The sequence below is a fragment of the Mustela erminea genome, chromosome 4 (assembly GCF_009829155.1).
Source record: "Mustela erminea isolate mMusErm1 chromosome 4, mMusErm1.Pri, whole genome shotgun sequence".
NCBI classification, from domain to species: Eukaryota; Metazoa; Chordata; class Mammalia; order Carnivora; family Mustelidae; genus Mustela; species Mustela erminea.
Window position 1 is genome coordinate 79,103,110 of NC_045617.1, and position 26,315 is coordinate 79,129,424.

The 26,315-nt window shown below is 34.7% G+C and overlaps 1 protein-coding gene across 5 annotated transcripts in view; it reads left to right on the forward strand.

Annotated features, from left to right (window-relative positions):
- Positions 1 to 26,315, forward strand: part of TBC1D32 (TBC1 domain family member 32) — a 237,348-nt gene that overhangs the window by 182,195 nt on the left and 28,838 nt on the right. For 3 of the 5 annotated variants that reach the window (XM_032339668.1, XM_032339670.1, XM_032339669.1), the window contains 3 exons: positions 13,785 to 13,854; positions 15,532 to 15,647; positions 16,789 to 16,943. In XM_032339668.1, the coding sequence (XP_032195559.1) occupies positions 13,785 to 13,854; positions 15,532 to 15,647; positions 16,789 to 16,943 (341 nt within the window). Of the gene's footprint in view, positions 1 to 602; positions 1,608 to 10,608; positions 11,033 to 13,784; positions 13,855 to 15,531; positions 15,648 to 16,788; positions 16,944 to 26,315 lie in introns of those variants that run through there. The other 2 variants (XM_032339672.1, XM_032339671.1) reach the window with 2 other exon arrangements.

Consider the following 26,315-nt stretch of genomic DNA (forward strand, 5'->3'; position numbering starts at 1 on the left):
AATTCACATCTTCTATTCAGAGATCTACTATAAGCTTCACTGCTTAATAGGTAAACATCACCTGGATGTGCTACAGAAACCCTCAAACTGGAAATGTCCAGCAGGGCCCTCACCTCATCATACCTTATTAACATATAACCTTTTTCTACATTATCTGTTTTGGTGGGCAATACAGTCATCTACTGTCCATCTAAACTGGAAACTGAAAAATGATCTAAGTCCATATTTTCTTCTCAATTACCAAACTATGTTAATTCTGTGTTCTTAATAGATCTCAAATTTATCTACTTAATTGATCTCTTCTTTGTTCAGGCCACCATTCCTTCTTTTTTTTTAAAGATTTTATTTATTTATTTGGCAGAGAGAGATCACAACTAATCAGAGAGGCAGGCAGAGAGAGAGAGGGGGAAGCGGGATCCCTACTGAGCAGAGAGCCCAATGTGGGGCTCGATCCCAGGACCCTGGGATCATGACCTGAGCTGAAGGCAGAGGCTTTAACCCACTGAGCCACCCAGGCACCCCCCACCATTACTTCTTGCCTAGAGTATTACAACAGCCTCTTTTCCGGGTGTCGCTGATTAGAATCTGATTTCTTTTCAAAGGTATTCTTTATGCTGATCTCAAAGTGATCTTTGAAGTACAAGTGACCTACTCATTCCTCTACCCCTTGGAAGATCCACATGGACCACTGCATAAAATCTAAACTTCTTTCCATGATACCCAAAGCCTTATATTTTTTCCCCTTTTCTTTCTCTCTGGCATAGTGTCTTTCTCTCCATGCCTTCTGTTTATTTTTCGGGAACACTAAACTATTAGCAGGACTGCCAGCTTTTCCCTTCCCCCACCCAAAGACACATTCATTTATGAAATGCATATAGAATTTTTATAAGCATTTAGGCACAGCAATAAACAAAAGAGGGAAAAGATCTTGCCTTCTTGTGGGAAGACAATCTCTAGTAGATCAAACAGTATGGTGTCGAATGAGAAATGCCAAGCAGGAAAGAGGGCTAGGGAGTGCTAGCTTGGGATGGGGGTTACATTATTAAATCATGTTCAGACTAGCAGAGTTGGGAGAAAGATATGTAGATGTTTTCAGGAGAGGAAATTCCAGCTGTTGACCAGGAAAGAGACAAGTATGGCTGAACATGAGTATGCGAGAAGCATTGTCGGTATTGAAGTCAGAGAGGGAAGGATGATAGAGGGTTTTTGAAAGTCACTGCAGGGTCTTGAACATAGCCACACTGGCTCTGATTTGCATTTTTACAAGAAGATTGCTGTGGCAGCTATGTTGAGCAAAGATTGAAGGGAGGAAGAAGGCTAAGGCAGGGAGATGAAGTAGGAAGCTATTAAGATCCACATGAAAAGTGGTAATGGTTTGGATGTGGATGTCAGTGGGAGATAGTATTTGGATTCTGGGTATATTCTGATGATCGAGCCAACAGAATTGAGTGACAGATTGACAATGGCATGTGAGAAAAAGAGGGAATCAAAGAAGACTCCAAGTTATTGATCCAAGCCACTGGAAAGATTAAATTATCATACACTGAGATGAAGAAGAATGGGGGAAAAAATAAGTTGGAGAGAAGAAGTGAAGAGCTTGCTTTTATGTTATGTTTTAGATACTTGTTATATATTTAGGGGCACCTAGGTGGCTCAGTGGGTTGAGCCTCTGCCTTCGGCTCGGGTCGTGATCTCAGGGTCCTGGGATCGAGCCCCATATTGGGCTCTCTGCTCAGCGGGGAGCCTGCTTTCCTCGCTCTCTCTCTGCCTGCCTCTCTGCTTACTTGTGATCTCTGTCAAATAAATAAATAAAATCTTAAAAAAAAATTCATAGATACTTGTTATATATTTAAATAAATGTATTTTTTATACATTGGATATTTGAATCTGAAATTTAGGGGAAAGGTGTTGGCTGGAAATATACATTGCTAAATCATCAGCTTAGTATATAAAGCCAATATGCATCTCTGTCATGTCTTTCTCATGTTCTGACTTAATGTCTAATTCTTCATGTGACAGTAAACTCTTGTAGCATAGTTTTTATGTCTTATTTGTCACATCCTCTGCAACTAGAATGACAGTGTTAAGAAATATTTGACAAAAGAAAGAAGACCTAAAAGAATGAAGGAGGGAGGACTTTATAAACAGTGCCAATCAGTTTGTCTTAATTCTAACAGGCAATAGATTAAACCCTCTGAGATTTCTGAGCAGAAGCTTTACTTGACTCATCTGTACTTTAGGAAGATTATTTTAGTGACTGTGTAAAGGATGAACTAGAGTGCAGAACTGAAATCTGCCAGAGGTGAATCTCCAGGCATGAGGGTCAGTAAAGTAGAGAAGTAGCAGAGACTTATGAAAATAATCAAGGGATATTGTTCCTCTTATAAGGGTAATATGACTTCTCTGTTTGCTGAAGAAATCCTCATTTAAATACTTATTCAAGTTAGACACTCTACATCATATTTCCTTAAAAAGAAAATATATGCTTCCAGTCTGGCCCAGCCTATCCTTCTGGTCCTGTTACTCACCACTAATCAAAGGCCCCCTTTGCATTCATGCCACTGAAACTTTCTCCTCCTGTTCCTTGTAGATGAGCTTTTCTTCCCCCATATGATAATGTAAAGTTGCAGCTAAAATGATCACTTCCCTCTTACTCCGAAGTAGATGTTCCTCTTCTCTGCTCATTATATTCACTTTAAACTAGCATTTTGATATTTATTATATTGTATGTGGCTAGTTCAAATTATTCCATTATGTCTCAAACTCCTTTGTACCTTCAGTATAGTATTTGATATATCTTTATTGAATTAAATATATAAACTGTAACATCAGCATCTGTATTCACACCAATACATTTGTGTAATAATTCTAAATATATTGATATTTACAAATATACATATGAACATATACCTAATTATTTAACAGCCCCTTTAATGCAAATTTGGCAAAGGGATAAAAGAGAACTTAAGAAAATTAGAACAAAGAAATGAGAAGAAAATGTAAGGTAGCATTAAATAGGGATTAAGGTAGGTGAAGGCAATTGATACCTATTGAGTACCTCTTGTGAGTTAAATAGTGTGCCGAAGTACATAATGTGTATTATATTATTCAACCCTATAACTGCTCTTTGCAGTAGGCATAATCATCACTTTTAAAATCAAGAGACTGATGTGCAGAGGAAAGAAAACAGAGATTGTGAGGAGAGTTTTGAAGAAAAACATTTGTGAAGAAAATTATAACTTTATGAATAAACCTGAAAATGTATATGAAGAGATACAGGGATTAATGGTCAAGTCTATGAGTATGAAAGGAAATAAGAAATGATAATTACGGAGATTTGCATGGCCAGAGGGGTATCTCCCTAGTCTTCACTATTATTTCCAATTTCTATAGCTCCCCTTGGCACATTGTTATGTTGTATCATATTTTCTGTAGATAATCTGGAATTAACATTACGTAGTATACATAATCTAAATACTCAACAAGACTAATTGCTCAGTGTGTTTATATTCAGTGCCCTTTGTAGAATTTCTAAATTATGATGTGGGAGATCTCAGATGTTGGCTCTTTTGAATGTATTATCTAGGCAGATAAGCCCCAAATGTGAATTTAAATTCTTTAAAGTTTCTAACTGAATAGCTCTCCACTGGAATTTTAGAGTACAGCCAAAAATAAAGTCACTTCCTGTTTGATTGTATAATATATGTTATTATGATATGGTAAACTTGTTGTTAATATCATTTTCTTCCCATGGCTTTAGATATCCTCACCCTTCACCCCTTTTTGGGGGGGGGCTGGTGAAACAATGATTTCCTATTGTAAAATTTCCCTGTATTTACTTTAAATAAATAAAAATCATGTTTTGATATAAAAAAGAAAATGCTGGATGGATATATTCAATATTTTTTCATGTTTCTTGAAATGAGAAATTGATTGTCTTTTTAAAAGTGACAGCTTGCTTAAACCCTAAGGTAGCTGAAATTAGAATAACACAATCATCCATCTGTTGTTAGTTCCCTCAGGATTCCAATCTATTATAAAATTTGCAGATCTGGAAAAATCAAATTAGTTTAGCTGTTTATCCCCTTAAAGAAAGAGGAATGAACAAAGTTCTGCACATTTGCAGTTTGTAAATCTAAGTTTGTAAATCTATACAAGTATCTTTCCAAGTCTTAACCAATATTAATTTTTTGTTGGTTCACTTCCCTGGAATGAATTGGGGATTTTTTTATCCTAACGTAATTGCTTCTTTAAATGATAAACTAAGTACTCCTTTAAAGGTAGGAAATATTTTTAATGTTTTATCTTTATGTTGCTAATCAAGCAGTTGGAAAGAAATCAGAAAATTTTGTATTGTTTCACCTTTTGATTATTAAAATACTTTTCGAACTTAATATATAGTGTCAAAAATCTTTTATACTTTTTTTGGATATTCAGCAAATATGCTCTTTGCCACCTTACATTTACATACATGTTTGTGAATATGCTTAATAATAGCAAGGAAGTATATAATATGAATTAATTACGATATCCTCAAGTAGGGGAAATACTGCATCCACCTAAAATGATGAATTAAATAAATTGCAACAACTAGTAAAATAAAATAAAGAAAACTGACATTTTTCAGCTGGCTTTTTTATTTTCAGGCAGTGTGCCTTTAAGTATAGTATTTGTACTGGGTTGTTGTCAAATGAGGGGTTTTATTTCAAGTGTCATAGGTGTTTAGTGGAAAGAGCAACCAGTGTTGACTAGTACCATTGTGAAGGACAAGAGGAAGAAGCAATACTGGAGCAAGAGGAGTGGTGCTAGTATGGCTAAAACAAAAAGTAGGAGAGGAGGAGTCTTGCAGGAAAGGGTAATAACAAAGACATGGAAAGAAATCCTTTTTTCTAAATAACGCTGACTATACCAATTAGGGGCTGACACTCTTACAGTAACTTGGCCACAAGAAATTGAATTTTATGTCCATTTAAGTTCAATAAAATGGATAGCTATATCCCTGTGTTTAAAGAGAAGCAACAGAATCTGCCAACCAACTCTGGGAAAGGAAGGAGGTAGGAGAGAGTGTACTGACTGGTTGACTTCTTTGGGTGGTGAGAGTTCTTTGACTTTAGAACAGTTACAGCAGGACTTCAGAAGAATCAGTAAACAGCCAAGCAGTAACTGCTTTTCTAACCATGGAAATGTATTCCAGTGGGGAAATTCTTTGCTCTTCTGAAAATTAATTTTTTTCCACACCATTAGCCAAGTGCCAGGCAGAAGATATTTCATTTCTTCTACTGCTCTATGTGCTAGCTTTGTGAACCAAAAATAGAACAGAATGCATTACTAGAGTGAGCAATTTCAGTCAATATTAAGTCAATTTTTCCAACTCATTTTCTTCTGAGACCATTATATTTACAATTACATGGATTGGTTATTTCAAATAGTTAATGCTTTGATTAAATTAGACATTAAGTAGGGTAAGTATGATGGTACAGGCATCATTGTTTGTTTGACTTTTTATCAGCAACTTGTTATACTTTTCATAGGGACTCCAGGGAGTAGGAGTTGTATCGTCCATTTATTACTTAATTTGAATGTACAAAATATATTTTTAAGTCCCTATCTATTTCCATCTCCAACTTGCTCCATTTGATATGCAGTGCAACTTCTTGTTCATTCATTTGTGCATTTATGTATTCATTCATTCAGTGTTTGTTAAGCACCTATTATGTATCTTACACATAGATGTGCACATTTCAGTGGTTACCAGTGAAGACATCCATTTTTATCACTGTATTTTATTTATTTTATCCCATCAGTTTTGTTTCTGAAGATTTTAATTACTGCTTCACAAGTTGTATTTAGTCTAGATTGTATATAACAAAAGGTTATTTCACTGAACTTTTGTAGTCAAAGATCTGTTTCCGTTTGTCAAGTTGTCATGTATCAAACACAAATTTAAAATTGAAGTGTCTCTTTTAATAAAATATATAGTGAATAGAAAACTATTTTCTGATTTCTTCATTCCTGCTTGGAAAACTTTATTTTTTTCAAATGGGTTTTATTCATACTACTGTCCCTGTATCTATCTAATATTAGGGGTTTTTTGAGTGGGTATTTGATGTTTGTTCTGGTATGCTTAATACCCCCATATATTCTCACTAAAAAGTGATTTAACCACTTTTTGAAGATTTTTGAAGACTTAACCATTACATATTTTTTAAGATTTTATTTATTTATTTGACAGACAGAAATCACAAATAGGCAGAGAGGCAGGCAGAGAGAGAGGAGGAAGCAGGCTCCCTGCTGAACAGTGAGCCAGATGAGGGGCTCCATCCCAGGACCCTGAGATCATGACCCGAGCCGAAGGCAGAGGCTCAACCCACTGAGCCACCCAGGCGCCCTATAACCACTACATTCTTTAAAGTGAAATTTGTGAAATGGAATATTACTGTCTGATTTCAACTATTTCTAAACTTTTATTCCTTTAAATGTGGATCTCAAGTTCAGTGCAGAAGAAATAAGCTGTAGAGGTCTTTAAAAATACAAATGACTGGATATTCACACTCAGCAATCTCATCAGCGGTATGGAGTGAAGTGTGTTTGTCTTTACTTTTAAAAAAAAACTCAAGAGAATTTTAGAGTACAGCTGTAATTGGAAACATTATCTGTTGAAATGTGCAGATTTAAGTTTCTACTCTTAATATACAGAAACATAAGCTTTTAGAGAGAGAATAGATCTGGGAAATTATTTGTACAATCCTAGGAAAGTTCAAAGGGCTCCTCAGACGACAGCTAGACCACTCTGGAATGACTCTTTCCTTCCATAGGAAAGAAGTAAGAACCTGAATCATACAGCATTTGAGTGGCATAATCCTTTTGGGCAACTACTCTCACCTTGATCCTTAACTATTCCATTCTTCATTGATAGAGAGGTCCGTATCTTCTCCTAGAAGCCACCGTGATGTATGGGATACAATGGCATCAGGGACACTCATTATTAGCACCATTAACCGACTGCACATTCCTCCTACTGTAAAGATACTTAGCTGTGTCATACTTTGCAGAAGAGGAACATTAGTATTACAAGTGCCAGATCAATGTATTAATGAAGATAAATATTTCTCATGTTTAATAATCCAGTTTTATATGTACTAGAATTCAAAGTGTTATCATCTAATTGAAGTTAAAACTGTTCTGGTAATAGTTTATAAAAATCAATCTTTGATATAAGTACAGAGAAGTGGAATTCATGGATCAGAGAATAGAAGTATGTTTAATTTTACAGAAAATGCCAAACCATTTTCCAAAATAGTTGTCCATTTTACACTCTTTGCAGCATCATGTAACAGTTCCAGTTCCTCCTTATTCTTACTGACACTCAGTATTTTCCATCTTAAATTTTAGCCATTTCAGTGGGTGTGCAGTAGTATCTCCATGTTGTTTTAATTTTCATTTTCCTGATGATGAATGATGCTGAACACTTCTTTTGAGATGTCTGTGCAAGTATTTTGTTTCTCACTCACCCTCATCATTTCTATATGGGTTTCATGACTTTTTAATGTTTGAATTATGGGTAGTAGTTATATAATGATTATGGATTCAATCTCTTGTCCAATTTATACTGCATATATTTTCTTCCATTATGTGGCTTGTCTAGTTATTTTCTGAATGTCTCTTGATGAAATATTGATGAAATCCAGTTTGTCAACTTTTCTTTTTTTCTATGGTCTGTACTTTCAGGGTTTTATTCAGAAAAATCTTTACCTACATCAAGACCATAAAGATAGTTTTTTATACTTAATACTTCGCCTTTTACCTACAGGTCTATAATCGATTTTGAATATTTTTTTGTGTATGTGTGAGGTAAGGGTTTACATCTTTTCCCCCAGATATCTACTTGCTCCAGAACAATTGTTTGAAAAGCTTTCTTACCTCATTGAATTGCTTTTATATTTTGTCAAAACTTAATTGAGTATATAAGTAAGAATATGCAACTTGTTCTTATTCTTAGGAGAAAAGTTCTACATTGATTTTTGAATGTCAAATCAACTTTGCATTTCACAGATGAATTCCTCTTGATCATGATACTTCATCCTTTTAATATGTTACTGAATTTGAAAGGCTAATATTTAAAAAAAATTATTCTATTTATATTCATGTGCAATATTGGTCATTAGTTTTCTTTTAATGTCTTTGAATGTGTTGGGGAATCATGGTTATGTTGTGCTTATAAGTGTGCAAGATTGTTATTATTTTACTTATTTGATTGAATTCACTAGTGGACACCATTTGGATGTGAGTTTTCTTCATGGTCTGCTTTTTAAATATTAATTCAGTTTCATTAATAAATGTAAGACTTCAGATTTTCTATTTCTTCTTGGGTCTGTAGGATCTATGGTGATATTTTCTCTTTTATCTTGATACTGATAATTTGTGTTTTCTCTTTCTCCTTTTTCTTTATAGCCAGGTAGAGATTTGTCAATATTATTGATCTTTTCAAAGAAGCAGCATTTGGTTTTATTGATATCTTCTGTACTTATTTTTTCTATTTTATTGGTTTCTATTGTGTTTTATTTCATTTTTTTGCTGACTTCAGGTTTAATTTCCTCTTCTTTTTCTAGCCTCTGTGATGGAAGCTTAGATCATTGACTTTAAACCTTTATTTGCAATGCTTTAGTTGCCTCCCAACGCATGTTTAGAATTGTCTTAATTACCATTTCATTAAAAATATTTTCTAATTTAGCTTGTTAGCTTGCTTTGGCCTTGATTAATTTGCAGTGTGTTTCTTAAGTTTCAAGAATTTGGAGATTTTCCAGGTATCTTTTTGTTACCGATTTCTAATTTAATTCTATTTGTGTTTATAGATTATACTCTGCATAATTTAATTTCTTTCAAATTTTTTGAAACTTTTTATGGTGAGTCAATGTTCTGTCTCAGTAAATGTTCCATTGACAAGTGAAAGGATATTATTTTAGAGTTGATAGTTGTAATGTTCTGTAAATAACCAATAAGGGCAATTTAGTTGCTCATGCTATTCAGATTTTCTAAATAGTTTCTAAATTTTTGTCTGCTTTTGGTACAAACACAGATATAGTAGTGTTGAGCTTTCCCTTTATTGTTTTATGCTTACCTACTTGTCCCTTTAATTCTTTAGTTTTTGCTTCATGTGTTGTAAGGTTTTCCAATTTGATAAATATATATTTAGTATTGCTTTTTCTTCTTGATTAATTGACCATGCTGTTATTTTTAAAAAGTCTTTTTATCTCTAATACTCCTTCCCCTGGAGTGTATTTTGTCTGATAATAGTACATACAGATGCTCAGCTTTCTTATAACTGGTGTCAGTATAATATGTCTTCCTATCTTTAATATATCATGTCTTTTAGTTTAAAAGGCATCTAAAGATATATAGTGTGTGGTTGCATCTTGCTTCCTGCTTTTAATTCAGTCTCAGAATTTCTGCCATTTTTTTGGTGTTTTTAGCCCATTCACATGATTATTGATATTTTAAAATTTTATCTATGATTTTGATGTTTTTGTCTACTATGAATTAATACCATGTCTTTCACATAAGAACCTTACAAAAGTTTATTTCTATTTGTCCTTCCTGTATACTATTTTTTCTATGCATTTTACTTTAATATGTTATTATTCCTTGAATCAATTATTTTTAAGTAAATTAAGAAACAATAACGAAGTTATTTATATTTGCACATACATTTACAATTTCTTACACTCTTGTATGTGTGTTAATGTGTGTTGTATGTGTATGTATCCGTGTATTCATCTGGTACCATTTCTCTTCAGCGTGAAGAACTGTAGTGTTTTTTTGTTTTCGAGTATAGTTGACATGCATATAGTTACACTAATTTCAGGTATACAACATAGTGATTCATTAAATTTATACATTATTCTGTGTTCACTACAAGTGTAGCTGCCCTCTGTGCCCATACGTTGCTATTACAGTATCAAGTGACTGTATTCCTTTATACTGTGGCTTTTATCCCCATGATTTATGCATTCCATAACTGAAACCCCTTCACCCATTTTGCCTAATCTTCCACCCCACTCTCCTTTGGCAACCATTAGTTTGTTCTCTGTATTTGTAGGTCTGATTCTGCTCTTTATTCTTTTTTTCCCACATATGAGTGGAATGATATGGTATTTGTCTTTCTCAGTCTGACTTATGCTCTCTATGTCCATCCATGTTATTACAAATAGCATGAGCTTATCCTTTTTTGGCTGTGTAATACCTGTGTGTGTGTCTGTGTGTGTGCATGTATGTATGCACATACATGCATCTTCCACATCTTCCTTATCCATTCATCTATCGATGGGCACTTAGGTTGCTTCCATATGTTGGCTACTGTAAATGATGCTGCAGTAAACATAGGGGTGCATGTATCTTTTTGAATGTCTTCATTTTCTTTGAGTAATACCCAGTAGTGGGATTAGGGGATCATATGGTATTTCTATTTCTATTTTTTTTTTTTTTTTTAGGAACCTGCATACTGTTTTCCATAGTAGATGTACCAGTTTATATTCCCATCAATAGTTTACAAGGGTCCTGTTTCTCCATATTTTTGCTAACACTTGTTATCTCTTATCTTTTTTATTTTAGCCGTTCTGACAGGTGTAAGGTGATGGCTCACCTTTGATATTTGGCCAAGAATGTTCAGACTTCTTTATTCATGAATGTCAAAATCTGAGAAAAAAAACACAAATGTCACAAAAAAATAAACTTCAAGATATACATTGAATAAACAAAGTTCAACATATCTACATAATGGAATACTACTTGCAATAAAAAAAATACTATTGATACATGTTACAATATGGAATGCATCACAAAACATTGTGTTAAGAGAAATAAAAAACACAAAATAGTACATATTATGTGATTCCATTTATATGATGTTCTAGGTAAAGATAAGCCAACAGTGAAAGAGATCAGAACAGTGGCTAGTTTAGGGAAGAAGGATGTGCAAGAATTGGCTAGAAGAGAGCATGAGGGAACATCTACATGATGAAAATATTCCGTATCTTAGAAGCATGTGGGTTATACAACTTATATGCATTTGTCAAAATTAATAAAATCTTTATATTTCTTTGAACACAAGGTATACCTCAATAGAATATATCTTCCCAGTTAAAAAGCAATCTTATAATACCCTATTATGGTAGTTGATAGGAGGTAGGTCTATTTCACAGCTATAAAAATATATAAAGGCAACATATTTTATTGAAACTACTTAAATTTTGCAAAGCCAGCCAGTGTCACCAACACTGCAGCACCAAAGTCTTAACATTATTTAAACTTGGGAAACTAAAATACAATTAATAATAAAATATAGGATCACCAGGAGTGTATTCAGGTTCTGACATAGAAGGAACTTCCTGGTCACTACGCAAATGAATTTTATCTGATTGTGTTGTAATGGGCATTGGTACAGCTATTTAAATTATGGCTGACTTTTTAAAAATGCTCTTGAGAAGACTAAGAACTTGAAATTATAGGGAACATACGAATGATTAATAGTTTAAAGATTGGCCATTTTATGAGAGTGAGAATAATTTGTGACATGTATGTTTTTGGTATAAAGTAATAGAAACTCAAATTTTTTTTTTTTTTTGTATAGGAAAAAGATACTGGCTCTTATAAATGGGGCAAAACTGTCCTTAGCAATCTGTACATCTAAAATTTACATCTATTTAACTCTAGTTAGAGTTCTAAATAGGGAGGAATTCGAAGATATATAAAAAATAGCTTAACTACTCATTATAGGCCAATTGTGAAATACTATTAAGTTTGTGTTCTGAACCGAATAAGTAAAACTCAGATGTAGCTTGTCAGGAAATTAACTGAGCTCTTAAGTTTATTTTATTTTATTTATTTTATTTATTTAAAGATTTTATTTATTTATTTGACAGAGAGAGAGAGAGAGAGATATCACAAGTAGGCAGAGAGGCAGGCAGAGAGAGGGGGAAGCAAGCTCCCTGCTGAGCAAAGAGCCTGAGGCAGGGCTCAATCCGAGGACCCTGAGATCATGACCTGCGCTGAAGGCAGAGGCTTTAAACCCACTGAGCCACCTAGGTGCCCCAATTTTATTTTATTTTAATTAATTTATTTATTTTTAAAGAAAATGACCACTGTAGGTGGGTAAAAGACCAGCCTGGTTTGGCTGGGCTTATGAGGACTTCCTGGGGCATGAGACTTTCAGAGCTAAAACCATGGAGGGCCTAGGCAAACTAGGAGAAACAGGGTACCTTACCTCCAAGAGTGCTAAAAGATGAATTATTGCTGGTCCAATGAGTAGATGTTTGATAACAGTGATGTTTAATTTGTTGTTCTTCCTAATCTCTGTAGATCTCAAGTCTAGCCATATTTTACAGTTCAGTTTAAGTGCCACTTCTATGTAATCTCTCTCTCTTTCTGAATTTACTTAACACTCTATCTGTACCATTCTTGTTCCACTTAGTCCTTTAAAACATCTTTATCAGAGTTATCTATATACGAATTTTATCTCTGGCACTACATGGAAAGTTCTTTTAGGGCATGATGTATGATTTCTTTTTTTATCCCCTATAGCTTCTAGCATCATGCTTCACACTTTATCAGAAAGGGTGTATTAAAAGGAATGAATGAATCCACAAGTTAAGTAGATTATACTAATAGGATGAGATGCACTGGTGTGTAATAGGAGGGGAAAAAAAGGTGGCGGTTGGGGGGGACGCTTGGATGGCTCAGTGGGTTAAAACCTCTGCCTTCAGCTCAGGCCATGATCTCGGGGTCCTGGAATCAAGCCCTGCATTGGGCTCTCTGCTCAGTGTGGAGCCTACTTCCTCCTCTCTCTCTCTGCCTGCCTCTCCGACTACTTGTGATCTCTGTCTGTCAATTAAATAAAAATAAATAAATAAAAAATAAAAAAATCTTAAAAAAAATAAGCTGTAGTTTAATATTAGCTTTGTTAAAAAACAAAACAAAACAAAAAACAAAAACCCCACTGACATGAGTATGAGAAACCCAGCCTTTAGTCCTCTTTACCACTAAATAACAAGTTCCTTAGTATTTTACATGTGTATGTGTGTGTATGCACATGCACGCTACAGTTTCTTTAGCCAAAAATTGAAAGTTACAACTAGGACTCTCAGTGCTTCTAATGATGCTACTGAGCATTCACTGTTAGCTTCGTTATCCATGTTCTCCAGAACCAATCTAAATTTTCAACCTCTCCTATTGTCCCCTGTCCCATATAGCCCCTTCACATTTCATAGATCACAAACTCCTACTCCTCAAAGAAGATGCACCTGCTGGAAGAACTTTGTTCACCCCAACCTCATATATTGTTATACATTATAAGCAGTATACTGATTATTCCTTCTTGACACTCATGTTTAAATCTTTAAGAAGTGAACAGCCATACTTATACATATTTGTAAATCAAAATCTTATAAATGCATTGGTTGATGAACATACAATGTTCTACATCATTTTGGGGTTAAGAGCTTTTGTGTTCTGAGAGCTGAGTAAAAATAGGTTGCTTGAAAACTACAATTAGTCATTTTGTACTTAATATGCTTTTAAATGGCTTTTATAGGAGAAAAGTTATTTGTAAAAAGTTTCCTATTAATTCTTTGAAAATGTAACTGATAGCTCTTAAAAGAATGAATTCATCAATGTTTTCAAAATTCATATTAAAATATGTAAAAATATTACTTTAATCAATTTTCAATTAAAATGTGATTATTATGCAGACTTTTATACATTTTTATAACCCAGTTTGCTTTTGTTTTTAGCTACTGATGCAAATGTGAAGAACGAAAGTCTTTCATCTGTGCAGCAGCTTGGCATTAAAATGACTGTCAGGTATATTATAGGGAAATATCTCCCTTGCGCATTGCTAGAATTTGTTTTATCTACCTGATATGTGTTTAATAGTATTTAACAACCAACTATTTTGTGTACTTTAAATGCAGAGTTTATCATTCAGAAAATAATAACTTTGTTTTGGAGATATTGGCACATGATTAAATTACCTCTGCTGGTAAATCAGTTATGGTTCATTATCATTTCAGAGGCTAATTACAGTGTATTTAAGTCTCTATGACTACAGGTTTTTTAAAAAAATGAATTGTAAAAATCAGCACATTGGTAGCACAATCATGCCATTTTAAAAAATATGATAGATTTTAATTGTCAAGCTACGGTAATGAGTACAAAAGAACCTGGAGGATAGATGCCGAAGTTAAAAATGAATAAACTAATTATAGTAGTTTGAATTTTTAGTGCCCAAATCGTAATTTTCAAAAGAAACTTAACAGCAGACTGTGAATTAAGGAGTGAGTCTCCTCTCTTGCTTACTAACTGGGGATTTAACAGTTCTATCCTACTTCAGTGAGTAATCTTTACAATCTATGGACGCTTTTAAAATGACTATTTTTAATAAATTCATAGCATTATAATGAAAAGTGTGGTAGTAATTCTGGCTAATCCGTCTGTATCACATGAAGCATGTAACTCATTGTTTTGTGACCCTATATCTGCTTTTTATTTTGTAATGTCCAATTTCTATTCTGAGATGGAATCCATAGATAACATGAGCAGGCTAGTCACATATTTTTTAAATTCAGTATAATGTCTTATTGGTAAGATGTGAATGGAAGGTGATTTGTACCCAGCTACAGTATATGACAGAGTTGTCAACCATATAGAATCACTGTGACTTTGGCAGCTGCATATAGACCACTGATGTTTTGGTGCTTCAAATACTGCTCAAGTTTTGCCACTGGCAAAGTGACTTTCCAAAATGGAGAACAAGTCTTAGGCTTCAAACAACGAAAGTACTATATTTTCCTGATTTACACATTTAGTTGCATTCAATGTATAATAAAAAATATAGAAAAAATATTTTATGATCTTATATAAAGCAGAATTGGTTTCAGATAATTATAAATAGCTTCTTCATCCATGCAAATAATGGGCAGGCCATTTGTAAGTAGTTGTTTAGGACTGCCCCACATCTAACCTGCATTACGCACCAACTACTATTTGTGTCCCCAGTCACCGTGCAATCAAAAATGCCCCCATGAATTTCTCAGGTGGCCGCAAGAAGGGATGTACTCCCTCTTAGAACCTTTGGATTACATGGATTAGATGAAATCTAAAATTGCTTCTAGACTTAACATTTGGTCAGTCTCACCTGTCAGCATTACATGTTTTAGATTAAGTTCAGGAAAAAATGCTTGTATTCTTCTCATCTACAGTATCTGCATTTTGTTCTGTCATTATTGTTTTATTCTCCTTAAAAGTTATCAGTATTTACCAGATAATTACTGCTAATCCAAATATAATTATCAGGAACATGTACTTAGTGTAAAGCTCTCCCTACTAAGTGTTCTGTATAGCATAGTTATGGTGGAAGTAGAAGAAAACTTAAAACCTTGAGATCTCAAGAGGACTACACTTGATGGATTTTAAAAAGTGAATTTATAATGCAGGGACTGAAGTTTTTCATTTTGCATGTTTTGTGGGCTTTTAATATAGATATGGCAAGTTCCTCAACCTGTTAAAAGACAGCGCAGAAAATGATCTTACCTTGATTTTAAAGCACTGCGAGAGATTCCTAAAACAGCAGCAAGCGCCCGTAAAATCTTCTCTTCATATCCTTTTTGAGTGGATTCACAGCAGTTGAACATTATGTGTTTTTCATAGTTCTTTGATAGGGTACCTTAACACATTTATAGTAAAATACTTTTGTAGCAACATGGACGGGACTGGAAGAGAGTATGCTGAGTGAAATAAGTCAAGCAGAGAGAGTCAATTATCATATGGTTTCACTTATTTGTGGAGCATAACAAATAGCATGGAGGACAGGGGCTGTTAGGAGAAGGGAGTTGGGGTAAATTGGAAGGGGAGGTGAACCATGAGAGACTATGGACTCTGAAAAACAATCTGAGGGGTTTGAAGTGGTGGTGGGGGGGAGGAGGGAGGTCAGGATACCAGGTGGTGGGTATTATAGAGGGCAGGGATTGCATGGAGCACTGGGTGTGGTGCATAAATTATGAATACTGTTATGCTGAAAATAAATTAATTAATTAAAAAATAAAATAAAATAAGCAAAAAAAAAGAAAAAATAATAATACTTTAATCTATATTGCTGATTTGTTGATGTACCTTTATAGTATTCTATATTTTAAATATGAATTTTATTAAATTGGGTAGTAATTACTAAATTCAATCTTACTTATTTAATCTTAAACTGAGTAATTAAAGTTATTTGGCTGTATTTTCAGATACATAAAAGACATTTTTAAAAAATAGATTTAGTATATCTAGAATAAGAATATTCTAGAGTTAGTAAATTTAGAATAACAATAGAACATATATTTATTTTACTTGAATTGGTTATTTTTCAGAAATAGATTTGACTTGAAGAGAAAAAAGTATGCAAACCATTTGCCTTACTGAATTCTAAAAATATATGGATTTTAAAATATTTGATTATGTTAGTAATTTAGCAGATAACCTAAACCAGAGAAAGAGAAGGTACTATGATTTTAATGACTTGAATAAGTGTTGCCTCGAAACAGATATTTTTTTCTGCATTTGCTAGTGCCATTGCCCTCCTCTACTTATGTAAATAATCAACACATTGGCTTCTAAATTGATTGAAGGTAAAATGAGGACTGAAGTATCAGAATCTTTTTCCTGATAGGGATCCTGGAAATGAATATTAATAGAGTTCTTATATTTCATCTTGTAAGACAAAATATGCAAAAGTTCCTTAACTGTGCTTTTCAGTCTGCCTGCAGGGGACTTACGCTGGCCATGACTGGTTTGTATCCTCTTTGTTCATGATAATGCTGGGGGACAAAGAAAAAACACTAAGATTTCTTCAGCAGTTCTCCAGGCTTCTGACCTCTGCTTTCCTTTGGTTGCCAAGACTTCATATTTCTGTAAGACTTTTTAACTCTGTCTTTAAATGAGTGTGTTAAATTTTAAGGCAGATCCTATTTAAATTCATTGGGATCTTATTTGTAGAGAGTTCTGTAATAATTTATGTTCATTTTCTACCTGAATGCTTTTTGACTGATTCTCTTTGAAGATACAGATTTGACATTTTCCCAAATGCTTGGTGTCTTACTTAAAGGTAACTGAATGAAAGATTAGTGATAATAGATGGATTATTAAATTTTAAACATGTCATCTAGTAAATTATAAAAAAAAAATGTAAAAAGAGCTATTGAATGTTTTTTTAATTGTTGCTTTGTTAGAAAAAGTCAGTTAACTTACAACATAAGAAAATAAGTCAATATAAACGTATTCTATACAGAATATGGAAATCTATGATGAGTTTGGAAATCTATGATGATTTTTGATTATAGTGTTAAGGTGTATTTTAAAGGGTTTTACTAGCTTCATGAGATCTTAGAGTTTAGACGTAAGAGCATCCCTCAGTTTACTAACATTTCTGTATTTTGTTTTACTTACTGCCATTAAAATCTCCAACCTGGGGATACTGTCTACTATACCAGATAGGCTCATACTTCCCAAACCTCTCCTACGACATACTGCACATGGACAGTGCAATCACATCGCTCCCAAAGATAAATAAGTTAAGGGATTGAGAGAATATGTGGCTTTCAATGAAAGCATGTATTACATGTTTTCACAGTATATGTTTGTGATAAGGAATATAAAGCCAAAGAATCAAGGAGGAATATATTATAAATACTGAAATTTTATCATTTTTTGCTTAAAACAGCTGTACATAATTCCTGAATAAGAATTTCTAGCTCTTATACTTCAGCAAGTGTAAAATTTGTTCACAAGAAGAGGCAGAAGCAAATGGCAAAAGAACGTGTGCCAGTTTTTCTTTAATTAGTGGAACTATTTTCCTTCTGTTAACCAGAATTTGAATAATTCTTTAAATTGTACGTGAAGATTTTAAAAATTGTAGATATTCCCTTCTTCCATTTACAAATATAATGTTCAAAAATCTTTTGATAATGAATATAGATTTTGAATCCAATCATACATTTTCATGTCAAGTATTGTGAAAATGATACCTGCATTCCACTAGTCTTAACTCTTCTAGCTTAGTGTTCAGATTGTGACACTGTCAGATATCACCAGTCAACTTTTTTTTTTTTATTTTTAAGATTTCATTTATTTATCTGACAGACAGAGATCCCAAGTAGGCAGAGCGGCAGGCAGAGAGAGAGGCGGAAGCAGGCTCCCCACAGAGCAGAGAGCCCGATGCGGGACTCGATGCGGGGCTCTATCCGAGGACCCTGGGATCATGACCTGAGCTGAAGGCAGAGGCTTTAACCCACTGAGCCACTCAGGTGCCCACCAGTCAACTTTTTTTAACCATAATTTTGTAAGGTTGCATTTTTGCTTTGAATCTATAAACTTTTCATAAGACATCATTTTATTTTTTAACATAACAGTGACGTTGTGCTCTAATAGGGTTTCTTCCCATCAGGAAGGACTTTATCAGGCAGCTTGGATTTTTTTTAGATTTATTTTGATATCATCATTGAATATGGAATATAGACCTGTGCACGGAATGGAACGACATTTTACTCAGGTGTTTAGATGAACTCATGATGTAAAGCCTTGACACCTTTCTGTTGGTGCACCTGTACCATCAGTGAACACCTAGGCAGTGCCTTACATAGTATCATTTTTTCTTTTCAACTTTTCTTATACCAAGTTGAATTATTTCATTACCAGGAGTTTGTTTTAGTGCTTCTTTATAAAATAACATTCTGCTAATATTCCTCTTCAGGGATTTTATCTTAGAGCTGTTAGCTAAATGTAGTTATTAATGTTTCTGTAGTCACAACTCCATGATTTAAATGTTTTTGATTTAATCATTTTATGGATTAGTGGTTTTTCTATGCCACTTGTTAATACATTCAGTAATAATACATTATTTAAAAAGTAATCCCTTTTCTATTTTGTTTGTTCCATTGGTCTCAAACATTGCAGTGACACTAACTATGCAGGTTGATAAAATAAGTTAATCTGCAGTTGTGGTGAGACACTTTGACTTTAGTCTACCTTTCTTAGCTCAATCTCATTATTATAATCAACCTCAAAAAAGCTTCAGCCTGTGCCGCAGTTCCACATTCTTCAACCTGATTATCCTGTTTCTTTTACAATAGCCTATGTCAGTTCCTAATTTGCTGCTTAATTTCTGTGTTTACTTATTTAAACACTTAAATATAAAAGTTCTAGGAGGGCAGTGGTTTCTGTTTTGTTTACCAATATGTCCCAAACTAATTCCAGTAGTAATTAATTCAACAAATGGGTGTTGAGTGTATGAATTAATATTTAAATACAAATATGCAAAGGACAGCAAGCTTTTATTACTTTAAAAAATTTATTTATTTATTTTAAAAATGTATTTAAAAAATAGTTGATCCTTTGCATTCTTAAGAATGTTGTTAAGCAGATTGCATCAAAAGGTAGAAAAATTTGCCTTGGATGAGCAGTATAGGACATAATGAAATAATTACTTTGAAATTTTAAAAATTTTATAAACTATCTACTCATTTGAGATAAATAATTTGAAATTTTTTTTTGAAGCTGCTGAGATCATTCTGATCTCAGATCCTTTAATGTATTGACTGTATTGAATTATCTTTCATTATTATTTGTTCTTAAAAGAAAACAACAACTTCCTAAATGATAACGTACTAATTCTTTATGGAATTTTATCAAGATTCAGAGTTTGGCTTTTAATAAAATGCTTTTATTAAAAGCTTTTTATAAAATGACAGATTATGAAAGATGAAAAAATCAGTTATTTCCTTATAAGAATACCTAATCTCAAGTAATAATTATAATAAAAGTAACAACCACATATGTCTTCTGTTAGTAAAAACATACGCAAAAGGAGAACAAATTAAATTCAAATATGAACTATTTCACATTTACATACAGATAAAGCTCCATTGATTATAAATCAAGCTAGAGTAATAGTCAAATGAACTAGTGTAGTTCAAAAGGAAGAGCATCAGAGAGTTATGTATATTTTATATATATAAAAATGTGTGTGGATCTATACATTTATTCCTCTCTTACTCCTCATAAAATAAAAAACAGTTAACACAGGAAGTTTAGAGTTAACAATTCTAATACCATTCAAATGTACATTTAGATTTAAATTTTACAACCATCAGCATGTCCTGGCACACTTGTAACTATTTGCACAGGATTAGCAATAGCAAATCATGTGACCAGTCACTTGTAGGACAGAAACCTAGTGTCAGAACCCCATTATTTTATATATAACTTTAAATCTTAGAGCCGCATTTAAAGATTCCATTTTCCCATGTGCTTTCCCCGCACCACCCACCCCCCCGGCCCCCTGGAGAGGAGAAAGATTTGTTTTCTAGAATAATAGAATCAGAGTTAAGAAAAAATGTTTTCTATTCCCCTGTTGCATGACCCACGCGCTGCCCAGATTGACTGCAGCATTGCGCCGTAAGCATGGCCCACTCTCTGCACACCAGTCCCCAGACTGAAGGACGGGACTGGACCCCTTGGGGCCATTTAAACTGGTTTGGAGAGTTTGTCTTTCTCATAAGGTCTTTCTGTTTAATTCCCATAGCAACTTGGAACTAGATTTTTCTTAGTGTCAGGATTGGAGTGACTCATCAGAACTACCTAGAGTGGAAAGGAAAAACCAAAAGACTGCTTACACAGTCCGTTTTTGAAGGCACATATCTTTCATTTTTAATCACTAAAGTAAAATAGTCTAAAGAATGTTATTTTATAAAGTTCTAGCTTCATTTTATGATGCTTACTAGTATATCTCAACCCAAAAGTTTTACTGATACTCTTTTTCACAGTTTTAGCATAGTTTGTTTGTTATGTCACTTACATGATGTTTTAAATACTGTTTTCCTACATGTGTTGTGCTTAATCCTATATTCTGAATTTTATTAGAGTTACCTTTATTAAAAGTTGCCATCTTTTCAGAAAGTTGTGACTAAGCGAAATACATCAAAAAACTAAAAGTATAACAAACAGACTTTATAATTTGATGATTCAGAAGACTGTGTTGTATTTAGGTATTTAGAGTTATTATCGATCTGGTTTTCTGAACACAATTTACTATAAATTAGAGTTATGTAATGGCAATTAATAGACCAATTAATAAAACTTTTATTATAAGTGAGTGTACTATGATTACAATGTATAATCATTAACATCTTTTCTTGTAATTCAGTCAATAATTTGTTGCGTATCTACTCTATGCAAGGCTTGCTGCTGGGAGCTATGTTGGTTACAAAAAAGTATGGCATAATTTCTTCCAACAGAGGATAATCTACAAGAATAGAAGAACTCTTGCCTGAGCTTTGGGACTCCATTTCATAATAGCTTGTTTTTTCCCGAGAGTGTAATTAGTCTCATCTTCACTCTAAATATACCTACTCCAAATATATTGTTTTCAGTACAGCATAAAAAAGATACTGTACAAGAATTGTTTCTTGGAGTCAAAATGGCGGAGAAGTAGCAGGCTGAGACTACTTCAGTTAGCCAGAGATCAGCTAGATAGCTTATCTAAAGATTGCAAACACCTGAAAATCCATCGGCAGATCGAAGAGAAGAAGAACAGCAATTCTGGAAACAGAAAAACAACCACTTTCTGAAAGGTAGGACCGGCAGAGAAGTGAATCCAAAGCGACGGGAAGATAGACCCCGGGGGGAGGGGCCGGCTTCCAGCAAGCGGAGGAGCAACAGCGCACAAAATCAGGACTTTTAAAAGTCTGTTCCGCTGAGGGACATCACTCCAGAGGCTAAACCAGGGCGAAGCCCACGTGGGGTCAGCGTGGCCTCAGGTCCCGCAGGGTCACAGAAGGATCGGGGGTGTCTGAGTGTCGCAGAGCTTGTGGGTATTGGAACGGGAAAGCCGGCTACAGAGACAGAGCCGACAGTAAGCTCACAGCTTGATGTTACCTTGAACCGGTCGCAGGCTCGGTGAGCTCGGAGCGCGGCCGGAGGTCAGGCAGATGGGAGTAACTGGGCGCTGTTCTCTGAGGGCGCACTGAGGAATGGGGCCCTGGGCTCTCAGCTCCTCCGGGCTGGAGACCAGGAGGCCGCCATTTGTATTCCCGTCCTCCGGAGCTCTACGGAAAGCGCTCAGGGAACAAAAGCTCCTGAAAGCAAACCCGAGCGGATTACTCACCCCGGCCCCTGATAAGGGCGGTGCAATTCCACCTGGGGCAAAGACACTTGAGAATCACTACAACAGGCCCCTCCCCCAGAAGATCATCAAGAAATCCAGCTGAGACCAAGTTCACCTACCAAGGAGTGCGGTTTCAATACCAAGGAGAGCAGCAGAATTCCAGAGGAGGAGAAAGCAAAGCACGGAACTCATGGCTTTTTCCCTGTGATTTTTTTTTAGTCTTGCAGTTAATTTAATTTTTTTTCTTTTTCATTTTTTGTTTTTTTTCTCGCCTTCTGGTAAATTTTTTTTTTAACTTTTACCTTTTTCTTTTTTAACGTTTTTTAACCAGTTTATCTAATATATATATTTTTTCTTTTTTGTATTTTTCTTATTATTTTTTTTTAATTTTTTCCTTTTTTTTTTCTTTTTTCTTTTTTTTTTCTTTCTTCCTTTTTGAACCTCTTTTTATCCCCTTTCTCCCCCCTCACGATTTGGGATCTCTTCTAATTTGGTTAAAGCATATTTTTCTGGGGTTGTTGCCACCCTTTTAGTATTTTACTTGCTCCTTCATATATTCTTATCTAGACAAAATGACAAGAAGGAAAAATTCAACACAAAAAAAAGAACAAGAGGCAGTACCGAAGGCTAGGGACCTAATCAATACAAACATTGGTAATATGTCAGATCTAGAGTTCAGAATGACAATTCTCAAGGTTCTAGCCGGGCTCGAAAAAGGCATGGAAGATATTAGAGAAACCCTCTCGAGAGATATAAAAGCCCTTTCTGGAGAAATAAAAGAGCTAAAATCTAACCAAGTTGAAATCAAAAAAACTATTAATGAGGTGCAGTCAAAAATGGAGGCTCTCAATGCTAGGATAAATGAGGCAGAAGAAAGAATTAGTGATATAGAAGACCAAATGACAGAGAATAAAGAAGCTGAGCAAAAGAGGGACAAACAGCTACTGGACCACGAGGGGAGAATTTGAGAGATAAGTGACACCATAAGATGAAACAACATTAGAATAATTGGGATTCCAGAAGAAGAAGAAAGAGAGAGGGGAGCAGAAGGTATACTGGAGAGAATTATTGGGGAGAATTTCCCCAATATGGCAAAGGGAACGAGCATCAAAATTCAGGAGGTGCAGAGAACACCCCTCAAAATCAATAAGAATAGGCCCACACCCCGTCACCTAATAGTAAAATAGTAAAATTTACAAGTCTCAGTGACAAAGAGAAAATCCTGAAAGCAGCCCGGGAAAAGAAGTCTGTAACATACAATGGTAAAAATATTAGATTGGCAGCTGACTTATCCACAGAGACCTGGCAGGCCAGAAAGAGCTGGCATGATATTTTCAGAGCACTAACCGAGAAAAACATGTAGCCAAGAATACTATATCCAGCCAGGCTATCATTGAAAATAGAAGGAGAGATTAAAAGCTTCCAGGACAAACAAAAACTGAAAGAATTTGCAAACACCAAACCAGCTCTACAGGAAATAATTGAAAGGTGTCCTCTAAGCAAAGAGAGAGCCTACAAGGAACAGAGACCATATACAGTAGCAGTCACCTTACAGGCAATACAATGGCACTAAATTCATATCTCTCAATAGTTACCCTGAATGTGAATGGGCTAAATGCCCCTGTCAAAAGACACAGGGTATCAGAATGGATAAAAAAACAAAACCCATCTATATGTTGCCTCCAAGAAACTCATTTTAAGCCCGAAGACACCTCCAGATTTAAAGTGAGGGGGTGGAAAAGAATTTACCATGCTAATGGACATCAGAAGAAAGCAGGAGTGGCAATCCTTATATCAGATCAATTAGATTTTAAGCCAAAGACTATAATAAGAGATGAGGAAGGACACTATGTCATACTCAAAGGGTCTGTCCAACAAGAAGATCTAACAATTTTAAATATCTATGCCCCCAACGTGGGAGCAGCCAACTATATAAACCAATTAATAACAAAATCAAAGAAACACATAAACAATAATACAATAATAGTAGGGGACTTTAACACTCCCCTCACTGAAATGGACAGGTCATCCAAGCAAAAGATCAGCAAGGAAATAAAGGCCTTAAACAACACACTGGACCAGATGGACATCACAGATATATTCAGAACATTTCATCCCAAAGCAACAGAATACACATTCTTCTCTAGTGCACATGGAACATTCTCCAGAATAGATCACATCCTTGGTCCTAAATCAGGAATCAACCGGTATCAAAAGATTGGGATCATTCCCTGCATATTTTCAGACCACAATGCTCTAAAGCTAGAATTCAACCACAAAAGGAAGTTTGAAAAGAACCCAAATACCTGGAGACTAAACATCCTTCTAAAGAATGAATGGGTCAACCGGGAAATTAAAGAAGAATTGAAAAAAATCATGGAAACAAATGGTAATGAAAATACAACGGTTCAAAATCTGTGGGACACAACAAAGGCAGTCCTGAGAGGAAAATATATAGCGGTTCAAGCCTTTCTCAAAAAACAAGAAAGGTCTCAGGTACACAACCTAACCCTACACCTAAAGGAGCTGGAGAAAGAACAAGAAAGAAACCCTAAGCCCAGCAGGAGAAGAGAAATTATAAAGATCAGAGCAGAAATCAATGAAATAGAAACCAAAAAAACAATAGAACAAATCAACGAAACTAGGAGCTGGTTCTTTGAAAGAATTAATAAAATTGATAAACCCCTGGCCCGACTTATCAAAAAGAAAAGAGAAAGGACCCAAATAAATAAAATCATGAATGAAAGAGGAGAGATCACAACTAACACCAAAGAAATACAAACTATTATAAGAACATACTATGAGCAACTCTACTCCAGTAAATTTGACAATCTGGAAGAAATCGATGCATTCCTAGAAACATATAAACTACCACAACTGAACCAGGAAGAAATAGAAAGCCTGAACAGACCCATAACCGTAAGGAGATTGAAACAGTCATTAAAAATCTCCAAACAAACAAAAGCCCAGGGCCAGACGGCTTCCTGGGGGAATTCTACCAAACATTTAAAGAAGAACTAATTCCTATTCTCCTGAAACTGTTCCAAAAAATAGAAATGGAAGGAAAACTTCCAAACTCATTTTATGAGGCCAGCATCACCTTGATCCCAAAACCAGACAAGGATCCCATCAAAAAAGAGAGCTATAGACCAATATCCTTGATGAACACAGATGCGAAAATACTCAACAAAATCCTAGCCAATAGGATTCAACAGTACATTAAAAGGATTATTCACCACGACCAAGTGGGATTTATTCCAGGGCTGCAAGGTTGGTTCAACATTCGCAAATCAGTCAATGTGATACAACACATCAATAAAAGAAAGAACAAGAGCCATATGATACTCTCAATAGATGCTGAAAAAGCATTTGAGAAAGTACAGCATCCCTTCCTGATCAAAACTCTTCAAAGTGTAGGGATTAGAGGGCACATACCTCAATATCATCAAAGCCATCTATGAAAAACCCACTGCAAATATCATTCTCAATGGAGAAAAACTGAAAGCTTTTCCGCTAAGGTCAGGAACACGACAGGGATGTCCATTATCACCACTGCTATTCAACATAGTACTAGAGGTCCTAGCCTCAGCAATCAGACAACAAAAGGAAATTAAAGGCATCCAAATCGGCAAAGAAGTCAAATTATCACTCTTCGCAGATGATATGATACTATATGTGGAAAACCCAAAAGACTCCACTCCAAAACTGCTAGAACTTATACAGGAATTCAGTAAAGTGTCAGGATATAAAATCAATGCACAGAAATCAGTTGCATTTCTCTACACCAACAGCAAGACAGAAGAAAGAGAAATTAAGGAGTCAATCCCATTTACAATTGCACCCAATACCATAAGATACCTAGGAATAAACCTAACCAAAGAGGCACAGAATCTATACTCAGAAAACTATAAAGTACTCATGAAAGAAATTGAGGAAGACACAAAGAAATGGAAAAATGTTCGATGCTCCTGGATTTGAAGAATAAATATTGTGAAAATGTCTATGCTACCTAAAGCAATCTACACATTTAATGCAATTCCTATCAACGTACCATCCATCTTTTTCAAAGAAATGGAACAAATAATTCTAAAATTTATATGGAACCAGAAAAGACCTCGAATAG